At 38.9% G+C, this 17,791-nt stretch overlaps 1 protein-coding gene across 1 annotated transcript; it reads right to left on the minus strand.

Annotated features, from left to right (window-relative positions):
- Positions 1–8,951: 8,951 nt before the first annotated feature.
- Positions 8,952–17,544, minus strand: LOC110288725 (serpin B9-like). The gene is made up of 6 exons (XM_021154992.2): positions 17,377–17,544; positions 16,123–16,263; positions 15,567–15,684; positions 13,973–14,115; positions 11,266–11,421; positions 8,952–9,359 (listed from the first exon to the last, which is right to left on the minus strand). The coding sequence occupies exons 1-6, from the start codon at positions 17,542–17,544 to the stop codon at positions 8,952–8,954; spliced, it is 1,134 nt and encodes a 377-aa protein (XP_021010651.2).
- Between the last annotated feature and the right edge of the window lie 247 nt (positions 17,545–17,791).

Raw genomic sequence — 17,791 nt, forward strand, 5'->3', positions numbered from 1 at the left:
GTCCTGTCTATCATTGGTCTATCCTTGTCTGACCCCACACTGTCCTGCATGGGAACTTCCAAGGCAGACTTTACTTCAGGGTCTACTTGGGTTCTGAAGGGAAGTGTATCTCCCCATTTGTTGCTGGTGTACCAAATAGCAGAAACTGGGATTTTAGTACAATCCTTTGCTTTACTGACAACTCTTCTATTAACAGAAACCAGGAGAAGAACAGAATTATGTCCTTGGATTAGATGCATTGAACATTGTGTGCAAGGCTCTTTGGTTGTCACAAAACCAGTAAGTTTGAGACCAACATCTCAAAGTAAAGGAACAAGTTTAAAGAGATTCTTACTAGAAAATAAGAACAGTTCTGAGCATCAAGCTTCTCTCTTCGGTCTCTTGTATTCTTTTGCTGATGCTCAGGTCATTGGTTCCTGATTTCTTTCCTAGGGTTTCTATCTCCAGAGTTGTCTCCCTTTGGGGTTTCTTCATTGTTTCTACTTCGATTTTTAGATCTTGGATGGTTTTGTTCAATTCCATTGCCTGTTTGATTGTTTTGTCCTGTAATTCTTTAAGGGATTTTTGTGTTTCTCCCTTAAGGACTTCTATCTGTTTAGCAGTGTTTGCCTGTAGTTTTTAAGGACATCTACTTATATAGCAGTATTCTTCTGTAATTCCCTGAGTGATTTTTGTGCTTCCTCTTTAAGGGATTCTACCTGTTTAGCAGTGTTTGCCTGTAGTTTTATAAGGACTTCTACCTGTTTAGCAGTATTCCTCTGTGATTCCATGACAGATTTTTGTGCTTTCTCTTTAAGGGCTTCTACCTGTATAGAAGTGTTCTCTTGTATTTCTTTGAGTTATTAATGCCCTTCTTAAATCTTCTACCACCATCATGAGATATGATTTTAAATCTGAGTCTTGCTGTTCTGCTGTGTTGGGATTGCAGGACTCACTGTGGTGGGCATACTGGGTTTGATGATGCCCAGTGTTCTTGGTTTCTGTTAGTAAGATTCTTATGTTTGCATTTTGCCATCTGGTAATCTTTGGTGTTAATGGTCAAGATGTCTCTGGCTGGAGCTTGATCCTCTGGTGATTCTGTTAGTCTCTGTCACCAATCCTGGGAGTCCAAATCTCACCTGAGTCCCAGTGGTCAGAGTATTCTCTGCAGGCAAGCTCTCCTCTTGCAGGGCAGGTGTCCAGAAGTCTGGAGCTCTGATCTACCTCCTGATTTCTGGGGTCAGAGGCCTCCTTGCAGGCTGACTTTCCTCTGGCAATGAAGGTGCCCAGGAGTCTGGGTCTCAGCTCCGCCTCCTAGCTGAGGATGATGGCCCAAGGGACCCTGTCTAAGAAGTGCTCTTGCTTCTGTTGCCAATGTGCTCTCTGGAGATCACGAGGTCCTGGGTGTGCTAGGGATCTTGCGGTGGGGGGAGTCCTCTTGGGCTCTGAAGAAAGAAATTGAAGAAGATCTCAGAAGATGAAAAGATCTCCCATGCTCATGGATTGGCAGGTTCAATATAGTAAAAATGGCTATCCTGCCAAAAGCAATCTTCAGATTCAATGCAATCTCCATTAAAATTCCAACTCAATTCTTCACTGAGTTAGAAAGGGCAATTTTAAATTCATCTGGAATAACAAAACAAAACAACCCTATGCTAGCAAAAACTATTCTCAACAATAAAAGAACCTCTGGTGGAATCACCATGCCTGACCTCAAGCTGTATTACAAAGCAATTGAGATAAAACTGCCTGGTACTAGTACAGCCACAGACAGGTAGATCTATGGAATAGAATTGAAGACTCAGAAATGAACCCACACACTGATGTTCACTTGATCTATGACAAGAGAGCTAAAACTCTCAAGTGGAAAAAAAAAAAGACACAATTTTCAAAAATGGTGCTGGCACAACTGGCAGTTATCATGTAGAAGAATGTGAATTGATCAATACTTATCTCGTTGTATAAAGCTCAAGTCTAAGTGGATCATGGAACTCCACATAAAACCAGAGTCACTGAAACTTATAGAGGAGAATGTGGGGAAAAGCCTCAAAGATATGGGCACATGGGAAAAATTCCTGAACAAAACAGCAATGGCTTATGCTGTAAGATCAAGAATAGACAAATGGGACATCATAAAATTGCAAAGCTTCTGTAAGGCAAAAGACACCGTCAATAAGACAAAATGGTCACCAACTGATTGGGAAAGAATTTTTACCACTCCTAAATCTGATAGGGGACTAATATCCAATATATGCAGGAAGCTCAAGAAGCTGGACTCCAGAAATTCAAATAACCCCATTAAAAATGGGATATAGACATAAACAAAAAATTCACAACTGAGGATTACCAAAGGGCTGAGAAGCACTTGAAAAAATGTTCAACATCCTTAATCATCAGGGAAATGCAAATCAAACCAAGCCTAAGATTCCACCTCACATCAGTTAAAATGGCTTGGATCAAAAATTCAGGTGACAGCAGATGCTGACAAGGATGTGGAGAAAGAGGAACACTCCTCCACTGATGGTGGGATTGCAAACTTGTACAACCACTCTGGAAATCAATCTAATGGTTCCTTAGAAAACTGGAAATAGTACTACCAGAAGACCCAGCAATACCTCTCCTTGGCTTATACCCAGATGATGTTCTAACGGGTAATAAGGACACATGCTCCACTATGTTCATAGCACCCCTATTTATAATAGCCAGAAGCTGGAAAGAGCTCAGTTGTCCCTCAACAGAGGAATGAATACAGAAAATGTGGTACATTTACACAATGGATTACTTCTAGGCTATTAACAACAATTAATTTATGAAATTCTTAGTTAAATGGATGTAACTGGAGGATATCATCCTGAGTGAGGTAACCCAATCACATAAGAAGTCAATTGATATACAGTCACTGAGAAGTGGATATTAGACCAGAAATCTAGAACACCCAAGATATAATTTCCAAAAACAAGAAAATTGAGAACAAAGGCCACCATGTGGATACTTCATTCCTCCCTAGAATATGGAATAAAATACCCATTGAAGGAGTTACAGAGACAAAGTTTGGAGCAAAGATGAAAGGATGGACCATCCAGAGACTGCCCCACCTGGTGTTCCATTCCATAATCAGCCAGCAAACACAGACACTATTGCATATGCCAGCAAGATTTTGCTGAAAGGACCCTGATATAGCTGTCTCTTGTGAGGCTATGCCAGTGCCTGACAAATGCAGAAGTGGATGCTCACAGTTATTTATAGTATGGAACACAGGGCCCCAATGGAGGAGCTAGTGAAAGTACCCAAGGAGCTGAAGGGTTCTACAACCCTATAGGTGGAACAACAATATGAACTAATCAGTAGCTCCAGATCTCGTGTTTCTAGCTGCATATGTAGCAGAAGATGGTCTAGTTAGCCATCATTTGGAAGAGAAGTCCCCTTGATCTTGCAAACTTTATATACCCCAGTACAGGGGAATGCCAGGGCCAAGAAGTGGGAGTAAATGGGTAGGGGAGCAGGGTGGGAGGGGTATAGGGGTCTTTTGGGATACCATTTGTAATGTAAATGAAGAAAATATCTAATAAAAAATTTTTAAAAAACCAAGTTGAGTATTAACTTTGACAATTTTTATTACACACTAAATAGGAAGTCTACTATACTAAAACTTTTGTTTTTCTCATATCAACTTCATTTCTGTGAAAAACAAATTTCTTGATGAGTCTCCAAAATGCTTAATTGACTTGTGATTATATAGAGATGAGAAGGTTCCTGAGGAAAATCTAAAGCTGTGTTTCTGTATAAACATTTTATGCCAACCCATAAATCTTTGTGTAAAATTAAGCAAATCATTGAGTGTGTATTAACTTAGTAAACAAGTTGTTTACTAACAATGACTAAGCCAATATACAGTAGCAGCTAAAAATTTACCATATGCCTGCAATCAAAAGTGGTCACTTTCCTTATATCCTCAATAAATTACATTAATTTATGAGGGTTTATTGTTTTTCTGCAGCTATAAACTTCATGTAATATCTTGTTAATGTCACCTGCTATTCAAGACAGATGAAGCTATGTTGCTAAGACATCATTGTTGATTATTAGTTGATAGTAAGCTTTTAATTATTTTTGTTCCATCTATAAATATGTTTTGTATCAACACCTGTAATGTTTGAGGCCCACAAATATAGGAAAATATTTAGCAGCCTAATAATCTTTCTGGTATTGGGGTACACATACATCCTGCAACAGTATGCGCGGCAACCTGATTGCTTCATCTGTGCCACCTCCTTTCTATACATTGCAATTAGCATTCTCAGAACTCCTCAAGCCCCGGCCTTCATAAGTATCTTTGCACTGCAATTTCTGAAATAAAAGAATTTTCCTACTCCTACTAAACATCAAACAGATTTCAGATTACAATATCAGGTTACAGTCCATTATTGAGTTAAGTGATCAAATATAGTGGTTGGAAACAAAATTTTCAAGCTGAAGAGATGGCTCAGGCAGTGATGGACCTGAGGCTCTGATCCAAGAGAGGTTGATATTGAAACACTTAATTAAAAGAATGAACCTTCTTTGCCTATAGAAGTAGCCAATGAATTGCTCCTCAAATTGTCCTAGCAAAAGTGGCATAAGTTCTTTGATCGCTCACCAGTGTTCTGGGTTCCCAAATGAACAACAAGCACACAAACACACACACACAAACACACACATATACACACACACACATACACAGAGAGAGATAGAGAGAGACAGAGACAGAAAGACAGAGACAGAGATCCTCATATTCTAATATGCCTTAAACAGCTCAATGTTTAAGCAACTTCTAGCATTCATGTGGCTCATGTACTTTCTGATAGCACCAAGTCATCACTTACTAACACCTATATTTCATCTTTGCTTCCACAGACCCAGACCTACGGCCCTCTTGGACAATGTTCCGTGACTCTTATGTGATGGCTATGTTCTCTCTTCTACACTTCTTAGGTGTAATGTATCTTTCTTCTTCCCCATCATGGTGGCTATCTCCTTCCTCCTCCCTCAGTCCTTTCCCCAGGAATCCTCAAAGTCCTGCCTTTGTCTCCCTGACCAGCCATAGGCTTCCAGCAACTCTATTTACCAAGCAAAACCAACTGGGGGCAGGGACCCTCAGCATTTTACATGTGGGGTATTGTGTAATTTGGGGGACCCAGTTAGCATAATACAAGCATTAGACCAAATATATGATATTTACCAATGAATAATTACAAAGTCTGTTACTATAAAAATAAGAATGATCTCAGTAACACATATTGAAAATAATTTCAGGATCTCTTTTGGCCATTCCTGTACTTGGGATTGACCCTATATCTTAAGCATATTAGACAAGAGTTTTGCCATTCAGTAATAATCCCATCGACTTCCCTCCATCTTAAAAAAGGGAAAAGGAAAACCAAAAAAAATCTTTTCATTGGAATGTAAGTTGCCCAAACTAGCCCTGATCTTTTCATTATCCGGTCTTATTCTTCTAACTAGTTAATATTAAATGCCACCAAGCCAAGCATAAATTATGCATTATTTTCTACAACATGAAATCTGGATGAAACTTTGAGAGATCTTCACTCAAAATTATTACTCATTGATCTTAAAGAAATATTACCAGAAGAGAGTCTGTCTTCCATCTTTTTAGCCACTGATTCAGGAAATAGTGTGTTAACATTACTATAATTCTTTCTCAGCAACTCATAGGCAAGGGAGAGTAGGAATGTGGGTGACAGATTACATACCTGAGCCATCTGGACTGCAGTGTTTCCTTTTGACACCAAAAAGACCAAAGCTGGAGCTAAGGAGATATTCATAGGAATATACCACATATTTTTGAATGGTTATTTTGACAGAGCATCTTCAAAAGATGGATGGCAAAGGTGCTATTTGCATCAGACAGAGTACTCATGATGCAGAGTTTGGAGGAAATGGAGAAATTGTTCTCAAAATGTAGTTGAAGTTTTATTGTTCTTATTCTGGGAAATCTGGGACTCTACCCTTGATTTTTATTTTAAAGCTCTTAAAGACTTCAAATTAGATTTGGAAAATTAATCCTCGGTAAAGGCCCTCCAAATTATATGGTTACTAGCTAAGTATGGTCATGGCAGCAACCCAAACTAGCTTCTTTCTAGTCTGCATAGATAGACGGAATGTATATCAAAAAGAAAAACACAGGACACAGCTGAGTGAGGCAGGCTCTAGTCTCCTTCCATAGTGACCAGTGTCTCTCTTCTCAAGATGGTAGAATTGAGAATAGGCAGACAGAGGAAGAGAGGAAGGGAAGAAATGAACAACCATGATATCCAGGTATGCATTAGAAAGGGTCCTACATATTTGCCAGAGAGTACAGGAAAAGGTACTGACACACTAAACAGATCCAAAGACATGCTTGTGTTATTTACTCTGCTGTGCAGCAGGGTTCATTCCCATGCAGTAAATACTCAGGGGACCTTGCATCCACTGCAGGCATCCAGACTGCTTTTCTCTTAATCATGCATCACCTGCCAGATAAATGTACAGCTTGGCCCAGACTAAGTGTCTACTTCTGAGGCCTTAACCCAATTCTGATTCTCGATGTTAACTATAGCTGTGCTCTCATTGTCACATGACCTTTTAACCTTAGAAGTATGTTTCTGAGTGCTTCCTATTTTGTTAAAATGCATAATAAAAAGTCTAGGGAGACTCGGAACACTAAAGTTGACACTTCTTCCCACACCCAACTTCCAGGGCTCTCTAGGAAATGTAGTGTTGCTTTATTCAAGTGTCTTACATTCTGGTTGGTCCTCTCATTTGATCCAGCTTCCACCCCTACCTTCCTGCCCATTCTTCCTCATGTCACTTTAAAGTAGCTTCAGAATCATTGAAGTGCTTTTTATTCCATCTAGAGAATCACCTACCCAATCCCTGTCACTGAGTTTAAACTATTATTCCATTCCAAGTTTATTGGGACAGGACAAGCTCAGGATCTCTGATGTTTTACCATAGTGCAGCTGCTCCAACCCAAGTTTGAGGCTCCCATATCCCTGGCTGAGGCAGGCAACATCACCTGCCACTTCTGCAGCTTTTCAGTGCAGTGTTTAAGGCTTGCTACCCATCCAGATCAGTTAAATGCTTACCCTGTTCAACCAGGCTCTTTATTAAGTAGAAGGTAGACAACATCCTCAATACCCCAGGAAAAGAGGGAAGAGGACTGGCCTAGCCTCATCTAGCTCCTAGCAAAAGGGCAGAAACAAACACTGAGACAAGTTATTACAGGGCATTATGTCCTCCATACATGGAGTGGGTAGACTGTATTTGCATGCCCCAAGGATGCAAAACTTGCTCACATTAAGCACCTTATTTGTTTCACCTTTTTAATTTTTTAAATTTAAATACTATACAGTTTGTGTGTGGGGGTGGTGCTCTGTATGCATGTATGTCTGTGTACTATATGCATGTTTGGTGCACTCAGACGAAAGAAGATTGTATGCTATTTTCTGAAGAGGGGTGTTTCTCACATCCTGAGGCTATTTGTCTACCTAGACATGCTGATGGTAGCTTGGGAATAATGTTCTAGGACAGATGCACATTAATATCAGAAAACCTTGATCGTTCTCAGGAGTAGATATATGATCCTATAGTCAGTCAGTGTGAGCATTTTGTGTGTCTGTGAAGCCTTTTGGATTCTCCTGTTTCCTAACAAGGCTTCTGTATATGATAAAAAGGTGAAACAAATAAGGTGCTTAAAGTGAGCAAGTTTTCTATCTTTGGGGCATGCAAATACAGTCTACCCAGTCCATGTATGGAAGACATAATGCCCTGTAATAATTTTTCTCAGTGTTTGTTTCTGCCCTTTTGAAAGGATGAGGTTAGATCAGTCCTCTTCACTCTTATCCTGGGGTATTGAGAATGTTGTCTACCTTCATTTGTCTTCCAAATCACACATTTGTGGGCTGTGACAATACTTATAAAGTTATATGATAGTCATTATCTAATTCCTGAACTTAATACTGTATGCCCATTTTTAATACCCACCTACATTTCTTAAAAACCACTAACCCATTTTTCCAGGGATCTCTGGAAATGAGGCAACTCTAAACCATGTCTCTATAATGCATTCTAACACACTGAAAATACATATGCCTCCTGTATGTGGCATAGTGTGGACCATATGGACATAGCTCTAGTTATAAGAGAATCTAAGATGCAGAAAGTTAACAGGAAAACCCCTCTAAGTGCATTATTTATAATTTAAAGTACACAAAGTTTTGTGATAAAAAATTTATTTTGAAATGCATTTGGAGACTTCAGAGAATTTAACTATTACGTTTAGTTTTAGAGAATCATGGTAGTTTGTAGAAGCATGACTTTTGCATGGAGGGAATTTGGTAGTCCAAACTAGTTGTTATGATACATAAATATATTGAAAACAGATAGAAAAGGCCATTTGTTAGAGGACTCTCTGCACCTGTTCCCATACTACCATAGTATCAGGAACATACCTGGTGAGTAGTGGGCAGAAAGGAAAATGAATTTCAATTGTGCATACAGAACAGATACCAGGAAAATAAAAGTATCAGTCCTCACCCAGAGAAGCATGTTTTAGGATAAAATCGGAATAAGGCAAGTGAGGGCAAGTGTTGTGGTTCCAAGAAAAGACTGTATTTTGATGGCATTGTTTGTCTGTGGATTGACTGGAGGTTTATTTAGGGTTACTTTAGAGATCATTGTAGGTTATCTTGAGGATTATCTTTGCTTTCTAAACAATAAAGGAATCCATAACACTCTGTTGTCATCTGTCCTGGCAAAGGACACAAATTAATATCAGGGTAGGGAGAGCTGAATGTGGGCATCACTACATCAGAATGAAAAGATGAAAGTTCCTTCATCTTGGAACATATTTTACACCCACTTGCCCATCCTCACAGAGCTGTAGGGCTGGTGGAATTGCCAAGAGAGAACTCTACCCCCATAAAAAATATGTCTTATGGAGATGAGAATCTGCCACAGAACAGGATGCTGTTAGTTGTGTTGTGCATGATGAAGAAAAGGAAGGGGTGGTCAGCACAGAAAGTCTGGGGATCAGGACCTGAACTGAAGAGTATAATTTGTCCAGCAGAGGCTGCAGCAGCCTCTGTTCCGTCTTCATTGACCTCTAATACACACTTGTGAACATACTTGGACAGACACAGGTTTTCCTTAGTAGACATTCCAGATAAGTCAGCCTTGCTTCCATTGAAGACATCCAAGATTCCCAAATGCTGTAATAGGGAATTCATATCATAATCCTCTTGTAGTTTAAATTTTGGAAGATAAACATGAAGCTCAATGCCATTCATAAACTCTGGTTTGGTCCAGGCTGTTAACTTCTCAAAGGTGAGATTGTTTTCCACCTGAAAATCAGAATTAGAAACATTTAGATTCACAGGTGAGGTTTTACCCAGAGCCACACAGGTAATCTCTGCTTATAGTACTATCTGTCATCATATACAGGAATTGCCTATTCAAATGGCCAGGAAGTATAAGTAATCCACTGTCCTGGTAGCTTGTTTGTGATTTCCATGATGGAAATGGTGGACAAGCAGTACAGGGCAGGGCTATCTGGCTGTATTCTCTTTGGAAGATCTATTTTGCTGTCAAGTCTCACTATCCAGGTGATTGTTATTTAATTTCTATTTCATGTTGTTTTCTTGTTTCAAAGATAGTAAATTATTGCTACTTAAATGGAAATTAAGTTTTGGGAAGGAAAGGAGTTGATGAAAATCTAACTCATTCTCTATTGAAGTGATGCCCACAGTTAGAGAACTGGATAGTGAGAGACAAGGAGCACTTTTGCTTACAAAGACCCCTTAGGTCATGGACATTTTACTACCCACAATTCAGAGGATGGCTCATAGACTCTGGGGTTTCCTTATGCAAGGAAGACCACCATTTGTTACAATGACATGTCTAACTTTGCCCTCCTTAGTTTTCAAACTGTATGTTTCTTATAGTTAGGATAAAATGGGATAGTGTTTCAATCTATTTTCCATTCTCAGATATTAAAATAAAATACCAACAGAAATCATGATATGGGTTATATTTATGGAGGAGGATTATGTTCAAAGAAATGTGCTAACTTTTTAACCTGAGTTGCCCTGATTTGCTAATTGGTAGTCTGTGGGGCCATGGGTGTAGGGGGAGTGGGGTGAGGAAAAGAGCCTGCATCCAGCCAGAGTTCCAGTGTTCTGGGTGGGCAGACTTGGGAGGACTGCCAGATGCTTTCCATGTGGCCCTGGGTGGGCATCTGGTTGCATGAAGGAACTGATACCACATGGTGGGGGGTGGACAATGGGCAGCTTCCAGTACCAAATCTAAGTCTCCAGCATCCCATGGTGGATACAGAGGAGGAGATGAGAAGAGAAGAGGGGCCTTGGGGTGGTACTCTCAGCCCTGGACAGGAAAGGAAGAGAGTTCAGTGGGAGAGGAAGCTCTGGGTGGTTCCCACACAGGTAAGTGTCTTTAGTCCTGGCCTTGATGTACAGTTTCTGGTTTTAGACCTTTATTGTAGAAAGGCAGGGGGAAAGAGAGAAGATAAAGCAAAGAGAGAGACTGGCCATGGCCAAGAGGAGTGAAGGGGGTCGAGAAGAGAGAAAACGAGCTTTAGAGTAAGAAGGCTTAAAGAGAGAGAGAGGGGGGGGGGTAAAATCTTATACAGAGAGTAAGGAAAGTAAAAGCTTAGAGAGCGAAGTCGGGGTCAAGCAGCCCCACTTATAGTGGGATTTTATCTTGCTGTTGATAGGTAACTGTGAGGAGGAATCTAACCAGAAGCCATATGCTTGGGATGTCGGCTATGTGGCTGTTAGCCACATGCTTCTCCTGTTGGTGCTGTGGGGGCTGTGGGGGCAGTAACTTTGACAGGAGCCAAAGGTTCAGGAGACATGAGGGAATGCCTTCCATCAAAGGAAGGTGAAAACTACCACCTCCAGGTTCTACCAGGGTTTCAAAACCTCAGGTCAACTGAAGACCAGGCAGACTGTGCATAGCCCATTGCCCCACAGTAGTCATTGTCCATTCTAGTGATGAAGTTATGGCATGTAACAAGGGCACATGGACAATGATGGGCATGTTGGACACAGATTTGATCCCAAAGCCCTGTGCCTGCCTACAGCTTGAAGTTCTGTCTGTGAATACTATTCCTTCAAATGGCAGTTGCCAGGGTGAAGATGTTCAGGTCTGTTCTAATAAGGACACAAATGAACACTGGATTATTCTCAAAGACATTTGGAGTGGTGAATGCTACATAATCTCCTGGCTTACCTTGCTGATGTCCACACCCTCATCTGGGAGTAGGACCACGAAATTCAAATCTATGCCCTCATAGGGCATCACCAGCACTTGTGCCTGGATTTCCTTCACATAGGCATGGGGAAATGTGTCTTCCTGCCACATCATCTGCACTGGCCTTGTTTCCTTCTGAACAGAGAAATACATCACATCAAATATATAATTGAGAGAAGTCAGATGGTTTCCACATCAGCTGCAGATAATTCCAGTGTTTTCTACACTCACAGTGAAATCAATAATCAATGTTCCAGGTACATTCCACAAATTCTTTCAGCCTCTTCCTGTTTTCACTAACATAATTGAGTATAAGCAGATATAGACCTGTCTCTGTTAGAACTTGTACTGCTATAACAAAAAACAGAGACCAAAATCACATGGGAAGATGATTAATATTAGGACTCTCAGATCACATTTGGTCCTAAAGTGAAGTCAGAGCAGGAGCTCAAGGAATAACCATGGAAGAAAGTATTTATTGGTTTGTTCATTGGGATTTTTCAGTCTGCTTTTTTACTCAACTCAGGACCACCTGCCACAGTTGTCATCACTACAGTGAGTTGGTACATACTCCACTTATCATTAATCAAGATAGTTACCAACAAATTTGCCTCTGGGACAATTTGTGGAGACAATTTCTCCATGTAGAGTTCTTCTTTTCAATTTGGTTGTAGCATATGTCATATTGCCAAAGCAACAGCTAGCACAGGGATGAATGATAGATGATCCTATACAGTTAGAAAAATGTGCTATCAAATGTTAATATTCTAAAGCCCTTCTTGGGTTTAAAATACTCCACAAAGGCTCTTGTTTCAAAGCTTTTTACCACATGGGGGCAGTACTGGGAGCAGGCCAAATCTTTAGGAGATAGTTTCTAATGGGTCAAAGTTAGTATTGGTGTGCAGGTGCCTCTGAAGAGGAGATTGGCACTGCAGATCCTTCCTATTTCTCTCTTTGGTTCTCTGACTGGTGTAAGGTTAATAAGTCTCTACATTACAATTTCCACCATGTTATACTGTACTAGTACAACCTGGAGTGATTAGGCTAATTGACCTTGGCTAAAACTTCTGAATCATGAGCCATAATAAATATTTCCTATTTTTAAGTTAATTATCTCAGAAAGTGAGCTACACTTACCATCAAAAGTAGGATTTTCAACATTTAATATGGTCAGCTATTACATCTAATCAAACAGCATAATCAATTATAAATACCAAAAAATTATAGAGTGCAATATTTTCATAGTGTTGTGAATTGGACAACAGACAAATGTATTCTCTGAGAAAACAGCCTGGACACAGAAGTACACATGCTCACAGGTTCACAATGGGTCACTACTTCATAGAATAACAAAGTGAAAAGCATAGTCACTTACCGGTTTAGGTTAGAACTACATTCTGATAGCCAGTCACATATAAGAGTAACCCCAAGATGATTTTTTACAAGATGGAAAACATATCAACATATATCTAGGCTTTTTTGTGATATAGTAACATTGTGATAATCCATCAAAATGTGAAAAAATTATTTTTAACTGATTACAAGTTGTGGTCCATCTTGACAGAATTTTGTGTATCTCCTTGAGATGTAATCAAGGTGTTTTATTTCTTATAGTCCAGAGGTATATTTTAAATACAGGAGTAGGACACAGGAAGATTTAAATTAGAGTGTACATTAAACATAAAAATTTGTTTGGTTATCCCTAGTAAAGATTACATTTCTAAATTTCAAAAATCTCATTCCTTTAAAATTTCTGTTAAATCATTTCTAATAAAAATTTAATGAGGAGTTTAACATTTATGAGGCTGAAAACTGCATTAAGTTATATTTATAGTGATAGGGCAAAATAATTTAATATCAATGTAAATAGATATCATACACTAGTAAGAAGTGATATTTAACCGCTCCTGTTCAATATCTAAAAGCTATAAATACTGATAAATAGTGATAATTTGATCAATAATTTAAAATGAGCATTTTTATTAAAAAGTACTCTACTGTATAAATGTTTGTATATTTCTTTGCACTCTTACTATCTACTCTTATTAGTGCTTCATATATGTATTACATTATCATAGCAGCACAGTTTTGGCATCCATGAACTTAAATTAAAATCAATTTCTACTATGATTTTATTAATTTTTTATTATATATTTTCTTTACTTACATTTCAAATGTTATCCCTTTCCTTGTTTCCCCTCCGAAAAACACCTACTCACTGCCCTCTTCCCTGTTCACCAACCCATCCACTCCTGCTTCCTTGCCTTGGCATGATTTAATGAGAAATGATCAGAAGTTGTATGAGCCATCAAATAATGTAAAATCATAAAGACAGGAAATACTTTTTGTTCATATAATTTCTTTTTAGGAAGTTTAACCTTGCTTTTTCTGTGCTTGCCTTCCTGCCTGCCTGCCTTCCTTCCTTCCTTCCTTCCTTCCTTCCTTCCTTCCTTCCTTCCTTCCTTCCTTCCTTCCTTCCTCTCTCTCTCTCTCTCTCTCTCTCTCTCTCTCTCTCTCTCTCTCTCTTTCTCTCTTTCTTCCTTTTTTTCAGCTAGAGATCATCACCAGCAACCTTCACAGGAAATGCAGTATCTACCAAGGCTCTGAGGACTACACATTCACAATTAAAATTTTCCATGCAAATTCTTCATCCCATTGGCAAGAAGTTTAGGATACTATTCCTTACCTTGTTTATCTTAAAGGGCATTTGCTTGGTGCTATCTTTTTCAAAGTGATTACACCATGTTCCTTGGAAATATAAGGCATTGGCGAGAATCATCCTGGTCTGTGAATCAACTGAGTCTTTTGACAATAAGTCTGGAATTTTACCTTTGGAGAAAACAGACTTTATTCAGGTACCATATGCATAATGTGTGTGTGTGTGTGTGTGTGTGTGTATGTGTGTATGTGTGTGTGTGTGTCTATGTGTGTGTGTGTATGTGTGTGTGTGAGAGAGAGAGAGACATAAACTGATATGACTTCTGAGCAGATCAAAGTATCATTTATTCAAGTATGCTTAATTTGTTAATTGTATTAAAAATAAATCAAAACTAAACACTCACAGCCATGTTTGGCTTGAGGTCATACACACTGGAAAAACATTATTTGTAAGTCCCTCAAGAAAATCAGGTTTGGGAAAGACAGAAAAGGAGCCTCTAAGTTCCAGAACAAAATAAGGAAAAAAATCATGGCGGGGTTGGGAGGAAACCAAGGTAACACTCTCCTGTGGCTAATGATAGTTTCCAAATTAATTGAGTGTAGAATCTGCTAAAAGGTAGATCTCTGTATGGGTCTATGAACATGTTTCCCATAAAGAACATTATCTTTCTTGTGCTGCTATATATGAATTTCTGAGAGAGAAGCAACACTGCTTTTGTCTGCCTGACTTCACATCTTGCTGGTAACAAAACCTGGTTTGTTCACATTACTTCACCTTCCACTCTTATCTGACATGGAAACCCAATAGTTCTGGCCATCATCTAATCTCAAGAGGGCCAAAATCCAATATGAAGTAGCAAATAATTAATGAATGCAAGAACAATTCTAATTTGAAATCTGAGTTTTAGAAGAAATATGAATGTACAAGGTGATCCAGAGGCATTTGTAAGGTTCAAATAACAGTGATCTCAAATAAAAATTTTGGAACCTGTCACATCTGACACAAAAACATATAAGGTTCAACCCCAAATTGGAGGCTCTTTTAGTTTAATGAAACTGCGGTATTTTGACATAGTGCCATTCATGGAAACCAAATCTAGTATCATCAAATGCAAGTAAGGGACTAGATCTAAGAACTGTAGTAGCAGCAACAGGAGTCTTTCGAAGAGATAAAGATGGTTAGTGATGAAACAACACATAATCTTGTAAGAAGCAGCCCCAGGGCATGATTATGGTGAAGGTCTACCCATGAATCACAGTCTCAGGAATGTTAGACTCACATGTCAAAACACTGAAGATCACCCATGCCTTCAAAGGAAAAATGTCATACTGATAATTAGACCCATGACTTCTTATGACATTTACATCATTCCCTCTGTAGTACTTGACATACACAACTAATCTTTGGTTTTAAAATGAAAGGGTCTGAGGTGAACCTCCATGAATTCCTTGAGCTCTAAATTGAACCATGTGGTCTGGCTAGTTGCATCAATTTGACTGTGAAAAATAGTGAGATCAGACCATGTGGGGACAAGGGAAAGTAAAGAGGAGGGAAGGAAGAAGACAGAAGGATGCATAGAAAGGACAAGAATGTGGGATGTGAAGGAACTGGAATTTCTTACCTTTAGTTTGTTTGGAGACCCACATGTTTATGTGTTGCCTGGACTCCTCGGCAGCTTCAGCAAAAGAGAGCTGCTCCATCTCAGAGTGATAGAATTTAAGACAGGACTTCTTAAATGTCTTTAGAGAGAAAATTTGCAGTGAGGTGACATTGCAAAATAAAATGTCAGCAAGCTTTTCCACCTTCTGATTAGTATGGTATTAATAAAATTGAATGAGTATAGATATCACTTTATATAACAAAATCATCAAATGGGAAATATAAGACATAAATAAATAAAACTACAAGTTGTCAAGTTTGAAAAATTTAAAGACATCTTAACAGAATTACTGACTTTGATGAACTTTATTTTGGCAAGACTTACTATGTGGTCTAGGCTGTCTTAGAACTCATGACTCTCTCATGTCCCAGCCTTGGAAATTCAGGTTTTTAGATATGTACATACACAGTGGCTGGTACTTAATCCTACTTTTCTCAGATTCTATAGGGTCCTTTCCCTTGGATCCAATGTAGCAAGCATTTGGGATATATGTTATCTTTCTACTGGTACAACTTACTAGAAGTAATTCACAAGTTTTTTCAACAAAGAGCTTGTTGGCCACAGTAAGGCAGTACTTTTGGTTGTTTTGCTTGTTCAGGTTATGGAGAAGCAACTGGAAGCCCTGATGGACATCTTCATCTGGGTTTAAATGAAGTGCCTGAGAAGGAAAAGTTGTAACATTTTTCAGACCAGAGATGAAACATTTAGTTGCAAAAGGAATTTTCAAGATCACTCAGACTGCCATGTAACTATGGTTCTCATGCAAGACAGGTTGGTGTTGAAATAATTAAAAGTAGGAATTGACCTTCATTCCCAGTGAATAATTACAAATCCATTAATCAAAAAACAGAATAGATTACAGTAACCAATTTTTAAATAATTTCAACACCCTTTTTGCCCATGGCAGTACTTGTGGCAGACCAACATTCTCAAACATTTTAGCAAAGAGCTCTGCCACTCAGCCTATGATCATAACCTCCTTTCTCCATCATTAAAACAAAATAAAACAATAAAAGACCAAAAGACTTTCTATTTAAACCTAAGTTGCACAGACTAGACTTGGACGTGGCATCTTTCTAACTCAGATTCCTTAATAGTTGTGTTTAAATCCCTCTGCTACCAGACACAGCATAAACTATTTATGCAAAGTTTTAAAAGTGAATTCTGGGTGAAATATTTAGAGTTTCCTTCAAGTTATTACTTGGGAAAAATCATTGCCTTTAAACCAATGTTGCTGGAGGAGATTCAGTCTTCCTTCCTCTTTATCTCAGGCTCCATCAAATAGTATGTGGATATTCCTATGCTAGAGTTCAGGATTAGTTACACAAACAACTCAGACAACAATCTCAGTTGGATTTTGGTTGTTTATTGAACACACATTCCAATACCTATTAATTATGGACACAGTAGACAGGAGGCAAGCTGCAATCCTAGGCAGTTATCAGGAGCAGTTTTTGCATGAGAAAAAACACAAACAGTAGCATAGGCTATCTAGATAAACATTGCTGCCTAACTTGTAATGTGATTAACTGAGTCTAGAAGCAAGTAGCCTAGGGATTTTCCACCTTCTCAGAGGCTTTTGAACAAAGAACAACATGAAGTTTTAATCAGAGCAAGGAAGAGCTCAAGTTACATTCAAAAGCTTCAAAATGAAGGATGAGTCAATATAGCACAACCAGTGTCAATTTTAACATTTAAAATTTAACTCCTACTGATCCTTCTCAGCAGCTCTTGTGCATGTGACAAGGGTATGGTTTGACAGGGTTCTTACCTGACATATCTGGGTTGCAGTGTCTCCCTTTGCACCCAAGAGAACCATAGCTAGGGCAGAGGAGATGCTCATAGGAGAAAAACACACATTTTCTGAAGGGTTGTCTTGACAGAGCATCTTCAAAAGATGGGTGGCAAAGGTGCCATTGGCTTGAGACAGAGTATTCATGATGCAGTGTCTGGAAGTAAAGAAGAAATGGAACTAAACACAGAACTGAAGTTTCTTTGTTCTGGTGAAGGGAAATATGGGACTCTACTTCTGGTTTTCATTTCAAAGATCATAAATGCTTTAAGTAGGATTTCAAAAATTCACTCTATGTTATAGTCCTTTGAATGTTAAGGTTATTAGGTAAGTTGATCATGGCAGGAACACAAACTAGCTTCTCTGTCATCTGCATAGATAGACAGAAAGATCA

The sequence above is a fragment of the Mus caroli genome, unplaced genomic scaffold (genome assembly GCF_978045245.1).
Source record: "Mus caroli unplaced genomic scaffold, Mus_caroli_1 scaffold_15, whole genome shotgun sequence".
NCBI lineage: Eukaryota > Metazoa > Chordata > Mammalia > Rodentia > Muridae > Mus > Mus caroli.